Source organism: Dryobates pubescens, chromosome Z (genome assembly GCF_014839835.1).
Source record: "Dryobates pubescens isolate bDryPub1 chromosome Z, bDryPub1.pri, whole genome shotgun sequence".
NCBI lineage: Eukaryota > Metazoa > Chordata > Aves > Piciformes > Picidae > Dryobates > Dryobates pubescens.
Window position 1 is genome coordinate 39,994,182 of NC_071657.1, and position 7,559 is coordinate 40,001,740.

Genomic DNA, 7,559 nt, shown 5'->3' on the forward strand with positions numbered 1-7,559 from the left:
TGTTCAAAACAGATTTGAACAGAAACCACAACTGGGCATGAATTTAACCAAAGACTTGGTGGCGATTGGTAGGGTGGAAAAATAGCCTCTAGATACCTTAGCTAATTATAATACTTGAAACAACACCTAAAAAAATTAGGATACCCACATCCATGCGAAGACCCTTACCCACAGATCCTCCACAGTAAAACTAAAGACTACAGCACCTTTAAATGAAGGGGAAGAAACTATATACAAATAAGCTTTAAGATAAGCATTATAGTCACTAATAAACACATGATAAACAATTAATATGTTAATTATTATTGTATAAATGAGTGAACCTCTCAATGACTGTAGTGCTAGCTTTGTGGGGAAACCTTTTCAGTGCAGAACTGGAATAAACCAAGTATCTCAACCCTGTGAGGGGTAATCAGCTCTTTTCACACAAGGTAAAGAACCCAGACTTGGGACAAAAACATTACGGTCATCCACCTTTCCAGAGCATGGTGAAGCTTCACGGAGTTGCATGTTTACCAACAGACAGAACAAGCTTGTTGACATTAGCTGCCACTGCAGAGAGATCCCTGGAAACAAACATTGTCTCTTTACTCTGTGGGTCTTTATTCAATGAACATCTTTGGCACTTTTTTAATGAACAGCACCGATGTAGATGTGCCATGCAGGATTAGGCCATGAGCGTTAAGCTGCATATGTCTGCAACATGCTTCAGAAGAATCACTATCATTCTAGCTCATTTGGACAAGATAAATATAGAGCTACATCTGCAAAGGGAGTTTTAACCTCTCCAGTGTGATTTTCAATGAACATCTGTCTTCAGTTATAGCTGTTTTGTGCTTCCAGATTTATTGTCTACACTCTACTCTGGAATAAAAAGTAATGTCGCCCACTATGCAGTAAAACTGCTGCTATGCCTCATTTGAGGAGTTTGTTCCTTCTTTTATATGTTTTTTGTCTTTCTCTGTGATGGTATATTATCACTTCATTTTTCAGAATGGCTGGAATGCTGTTAGGGGTGAAGGGAACATCTGTGCTTTTAATACTGTTGTCATAAATGTATTGTTACTTTTCTTAGGGCAGAGATAGTGGCACTGAAAATAATGAAGAAATAATGCAGAGATGAGTAGTGTTCAGTGTTTGTACTGTATGTCTTTTGAAAGGAGTGCTGAAATTCATTAGTAGAGCACCTCTGAATAGCAGAGAGTTTTACTAGTTGCTAGGAAGAATATCTAATGATACTTGTATGAAAATGAGAATTTTTTCTAGCTTAAGATGTTTGAGGAGGGCCTTAAACTAGAGTTGCTGGGGGGTGGGGTGCTCAATCCATCCCATGTCAAAGCCAGTGACACTAATAAGCACCCTGGGCCTGAAATTGGACAGCAGGCTGTGAAAAGAGCACCTGAAGTGCAGGATAAGGGAACCTCAGTCAGTAAATCATCTTTAGTGATGCATCTACACTTACACAGGGAGCATGGGGAGCAAACAAGAAAAACTACGGACACACACATGCTTGCAGGGTTGTGATGTCATTGGCATTACTGAGACATAGTGGGATGGCTCTCATTACCAGAGTGTGAGACTAGATGGGTATAAGCTCTTTAAGAAAGAGGCAGGGGAGGAGAGGAGAAGGATATTGTCTTCTACATCAAAGACCAGATGGAAATCATGAAGTATCACCTGGGCATAGATGAAGTGACAGAGAGCAGGTAAAAGTGACATCACAGTGGGGAGCTGCTGCAGACTACCTGACCAAGAATACACAGTGGATGAAGCCTTTTATAAAGAGAGATAGGAGCAGGTTCATGTTCACAAGCCCTGCTTGCCATGGGACAATGCAGCCACCTGGATATCTGTTGGAAGGGCAACACAGCAGGGAACCATCTGGAGAGGAGGAGACTGAGGGGTGACCTCATTGATGTTCATAAATACATAAAGGGGGAGTGCCAAGAGGATGGAGCCAGACTCTTCTCAGTGGTGCCCAATGCCAGGACAAGGGGCAATGAGTGGAAGTTGAGGCATAGGAAGTTCCATGTGAATATGAGCAAAAAATTTTTCACTGTGAGGCTGATGGAACACTGGAGCAGGTTGCCCAGGGGGGTTGTGGAGTTTTCATCTCTGGAGATATTCAAAGCCTACCTGGATGAGTTCCTGTGTGATCTACTCTAGGTGATCCAGTTCTGGCAGGGGGGTTGGACTAGATGATCTTTGGAGGTCCTTCCAACCCCTAACAGCAGTGATTCAGTGGTCTCAAAAGAACAGACTTCATCCTCTTCAGGGATCTTCTTGGCAGGGTGTCATGGGATAAAGCCCTAGAGGGATGAGGGGCCCAAGAAAGATGATCAATATTGAAGGACCATCTTCTCCAAGCCCAGGATCAGTGCGTACCAAGAAGGGAGAAGGCAAGCAAAAGTGCCAGGAAGCCAGTTTGGATGAACAAGGTACTGCTGGATTTACTTGGGCAAAAAAGGAGAGTTTGTAAGGATTGGAAGCAAGAGCAGGCCACGTGCGAGGATTGCAAACAAGTTATCTGAGCAGCCAAGGTCAGGCTATAAAAGCAAAAGTGCAGACAGAACTACATTCTTCACCAAGAGAAAATTATGTCTCATGAACTTGGTGGCTTCCTGTGATTGAGTTACAGCATCTGTGGATAAAGGGAGAGCAACTGATGTCATCTATGTGGACTTGTGTGGATTTGACACTGTCCAGCACAACATCCTGGTCACTAAATTGGAAAAGCATGGAATTAAAGGGTGGGCTGGACAAGGAAATCACAGAATCATTGTCTGGATGGTCATGCTCACTGATTTAGTTTTATATCAGATTTATTGGCCAGAAATATGATAAAATATGACTATGATTTACTAAATATAAAAAAATATTTTTTCCAAGCCAATTTGATTGAGGTTCGTTTGCCCAGTCGATGATAGGTTGATTACACACGATAGAAGGCTAACAAACAGTAGAGTAACGGTCTAGAAATATCAGAACTTGGAATACAGAGGAACAAACTATCCATGTGAAACCAAACAGCAATGCTGCCTCGGGTGGTGTAGACAGACCACCTCGAGTTCACAACAGAGCTAACCAACAGATAACAAGCTATAAACCTCAGAAATAACCAGGTAAATTAGCATAAGTTACTCACAAACCGCCAAGCCGTCAACTACCAAAACCTTTGTTGAAGGAAGGGATGATCTGAGTTCATAGTTATAGTCCAAAGTGCAGTATTCAAAATTAGAGGAAGTGTCAGAGAGGGAGACACGTTGCTGTGGAGAAGATCTAGGCATTATGCTGCTAATACAAAAGAAGCTAACTGCCCTGGAGACAGGAGCAAGCAGGTGCTTGTTGCCACCTTGAATCCCATTAACCAAAGAGGAGGGGGAGGGAGGGAGAGAGAAGACGAGAGAGAGGAGAGCAATGAGCATTGAGTAAACGAGCAATGAGCATATGAGCATGTGGGCTCTGAAATCTTGCCCTATAAATTCCTTTTTAGAAAACTAAATGGCCTGATGGCACATTAGCTATTCAAATTCCACCAGTGAGTTCAAAATGTTGCATGGCAAGTAAACTGCACATGCCTTCTCTGACACGTGCGGTCACAGTATCACAGAATCACCAAGGTTGGAAGAGATCTCAAAGATCATCAAGTCCAACCTGTCACCACAGACCTCATGACTAGACCATGGCACCAAGTGCCACGTCCAATCCCCTCTTGAACACCTCCAGGGATGGTGACTCCACCACCTCCCTGGGCAGCCCATTCCAATGATGAATGACTCTCTCCATGAAGAACTTCCTCCTCACCTCGAGTCTAAACTTGAGACTGTGTCCCCTTGTTCTCATGCTGGTTGCTAGAGACAAGAGACCAACCCCTTCCTGGCTACAACCACCTTTCAGGTAGTTGTAGAGAGCAATGAGGCCACTCCTGAGCCTCCTCTTCTCCAGGCTTCTCCCAGCTCCCTCAGCCTCTCCTCGTAGGGCTTGTGCTCAAGGCCTCTCCCCAGCCTTGTTGCCCTTCTCTGGACACGTTCAAGTGTCTCAATGTCCTTCTGAAACATAGGGGCCCAGAGCTGCACACAGTACTCAAGGTGCAGCCTAACCAATGCAGAGTACAGGGGCACAATGAGCTCCCTGCTCCTGCTGGCCACACTATTCCTAACACAGGCCAGGATGCCATTGGCATTCTTGGCCACCTGGGCACACTGCTGGCTCATGTTTAGGCAGCTGTCCATCAGCATCCCCAGGTCCCTTTCTGTTTGGCAGCTCTCCAGCCTGTAGCTCTGCGTGGGGTTACCGTGGCCAAAGTGCAGCACCCAGCACTTGGACTTGTTAAATGCCATCCTGTTGGACTCTGCCCATCTGTCCAGTCGGTCAAGGTCCCTCTGCAGAGCCTTTCAACCCTCTAACTGACCAACATCTGCTCCCAACTTGGTGTCATCTGCAAATTTGCTGATGACTGTCTCAATCCCCTCATCCAGATCATCAATGAAGATGTTAAAGAGGATGGGGCCCAGCACTGATCCCTGGGGGACGCCACTGGTGACTGGCCGCCAGCTGGATGTGGCACCATTCACCACCACTCTCTGGGCTCGGCCCTCCAGCCAGTTCCTAACCCAGCACAGAGTGTTGCTGTCCAAGCCACGAGCTGACAGCTTAGCCAGCAGTTTGCTGTGGGGGATGGTGTCAAAGGCCTTGCTGAAGTCCAGGTAGACCACATCCACAGGCCTCCCCATATCCACCAGGCACATCACCTGATCATAGAAGGAGATCAGGTTGGAGAGGCAGGACCTGCCCTTCCTAAATCCATGTTGGCTGGACCTGAGCCCTTGGCCATCCTTCAGGTGCGCAGTTATTGCCGCCAGGATAATCTGCTCCATCACTTTCCCTGGCACTGAGGTCAGGCTGACTGGCCTGGAGTTTCCAGGTTCCTCCATCTGTCCCTTCTTGTGGATGGGGACCACACTGGCCAGTTTCCAGTCATCTGGGACCATACTGGTGAGCCAGGACTGGAGGAAAATGATGGAGAGTGGCTTGGCCAGCTCATCTGCCAGCTCTCTCAGCACCCTAGGTTGGATCCCATCCTGTCCCATGGACTTGTGAGTGTCCAAGTGGCTCAGCAGGTCCCGAACTAATTCCTCATGGATTTCCGGGGCATTACACTGCTCTCTGACCCCATCACCCAGCTCAGGAGGCCACTTGTCCTGAACTCCTGCCTTGCTGTTAAACATTGAGGCAAAGAAGGTGTTCAGGACCACAGCCTTTTCCTCGTCTTCAGTCACAGTGTTCCCCTCCAGGTCCAATAAGGAGTGAAGGTTCTTCTTGCCCTTCTTTTTAGTGTTGATATCTTTGTAAAAATGCCTTTTTTTTTTTTTTTAAAGCAGGAACATGTCTGTGTTGCTATCCCTTGCTTGCAGGATGGTAATTTTAACATGGTGTTTCTTTTCAATCCAATGTTCTATCTGTTTAGTCTTGGTCTCTAAGTCATTCTTGGCAATAGTTGAAGAAATTGATAACTCCTTCTGGACCACCCCTGGTTTTGGACTTGCTTTTTTCTTCTCTGCACATCTAAGCTGTTCTTCGTCAATCTGCTGCCCAGTCATGAGTCTGTATACAGGAGGATCTGCGTTCTCACAAAGAAGAGCTAGTTTCAGGTTATGCTGATCCATAAGTTGGAGTGCCTCTGCTCAGTACATATGTCCTAAGCTCTCTCCATCCTGATTGATGACATGCAACATCCAATAGGGAATTCTTCGCCCAACACTTCCAAATTGTGCTTTGCTTTTTGGTGCTGTTTGAGATTTTTCAGCTGTACAAAATGGTTGAGTAAGTCCAAACACAGCTGATTTGTAGGGTCAGGTACCACCATGCAGAATGGAGAAAAGGCCCTTTTTTGTGATATCTGTGTCAGAAGAGTACCAAAGAATCTTTTTGCATACCTGTTCTCATTTCTGGTAGTATGACATAAAAGTTTCATCACGCCAATGGCAGTCATTCTGCCGACCGACCAAGCCACTGGACCAGGCCGGCCTCAGCAGCTGAGGGACCAGACTGGGCTACCGGCAATGTAGAGTCCCCGCTCTGAAACATGAGGCTCAGGGTCTAGCTTCCACCCCGCTCCAGGCAGCCTTAACGGCACCTGCCTATTGGGCTCCTCGACCTCAATCTGGACCCTGCAACAGAGAGGGAGGAGAGAGGGGCATTGGCTCAAACAGATTTAGCTGGCTTATTAATGACTCTTCCAGGACACTCAGAGAGGTGCAATCAACAGCACAATGTCCACATGGATACTACTGACAAGAGTCATCCCTCGGGGTTTAATACTGGAATCAGTGCTGTTTAACAGTGATGTTTTGCCAGAAATATGGACAATGGGGTTTGAGTGCACCCCCAGCAAGTTTGTGGATGACACCAAGCTGTGTGGTCCAGCCAACATGATGGAGGGAAGGGATGCTATCCAGGAGAATGGGACAGACTTGGGAAGTGGTCCCAAGCCAATCTCAGGAAGTTCAACATGACCAAGTGAAACGTCTTTCACCTGGGTTGGGGCAGTCTAAAGCACAAATATAGGCTGGGTGAGGAGTGGCTTGAGAGAGGCTTTGAGGAGAAGGACTTGGGGTGTCAGTTGATGAAAAACTCAATATGAGCTAGCAATGTGCACTGACAGCCCATGAAGCCAGCTGTGACCTGGCATGCATCAAAATAATTGTGACCAGCAGGACAAGGGAAGAGATGTTTCCCTTCTGCTCTTGTGAGATCCCACCTGGAGTACTGTGTCCAGTTTTAATGCCCCCAGCACAAGAAGGACACTGAACTGCTGGAGTGGGTCCAGACAAGGGCCATGAAGATGAGCAGAGGACTAGAGCACCTTCCCTATGGGAACAGGCTAGGATAGTTGGGGCTGTTCAGCCTGGAGAAAAGAAGACTCTGGGGAGACCTGATAGCAGCCTTCAGGTACCACAAGGGAGCCTACAATAAGGGAGCCTACAAGAAAGCCATCAAGGGACTTTTTACAAGGACTTGTAGTGATAGAATGAGAGGGAATGAATTGAAGCTTGAGAAGGGCAGATATAGACTGGACATTAGGAGGAAGTGTTCTACCATGAGGGTGGTGAGATACATTAACAGGTTGCCCTGAGAGGTTGTAGATGTCACCTCCCTTGAGGTGTTCAAGGCTGGTTGGATGAGGCCTTGACCAACCTGGTCTAATGGAAGGTGTCCCTGTCCATGGTAGGTGGGCTTGGAACTAGATAATCTTTATGGTCTCTTCCAACCCAAACCATCCTATGAATCCATGAATCTGTGAAAGCTCTTAGGTGCATCAAAATTGGTATCAACAATTATTCACTTTATCATACTCTTCATTCTGATAAATAGAGCACTTTGGGCAAAAATATTGATTAAAACCCTGTTTCACAAAGCAGCAAGACCTATTTCAAGCCCTTTGTTTCCTGTCATTCACTGAGAGGCTTCTCACTCAACATGGGCATTGGTCAGTGTCTCTTCAAACCTGTGGGATTTTTTCTCAGTGTGTGTCACAAACCTACCTTCACTGAAATATA

The 7,559-nt window shown here is 46.3% G+C and overlaps 1 protein-coding gene across 1 annotated transcript; it reads right to left on the reverse strand.

The window, feature by feature from the left end:
* Positions 1 to 5,372: 5,372 nt before the first annotated feature.
* Positions 5,373 to 5,992, reverse strand: LOC104305085 (translation initiation factor IF-3, mitochondrial). The gene is given in 2 exon segments (XM_009905901.2): positions 5,373 to 5,848; positions 5,851 to 5,992. Coding segments are annotated over 2 exon segments (618 nt in total).
* Positions 5,993 to 7,559: the final 1,567 nt, after the last annotated feature.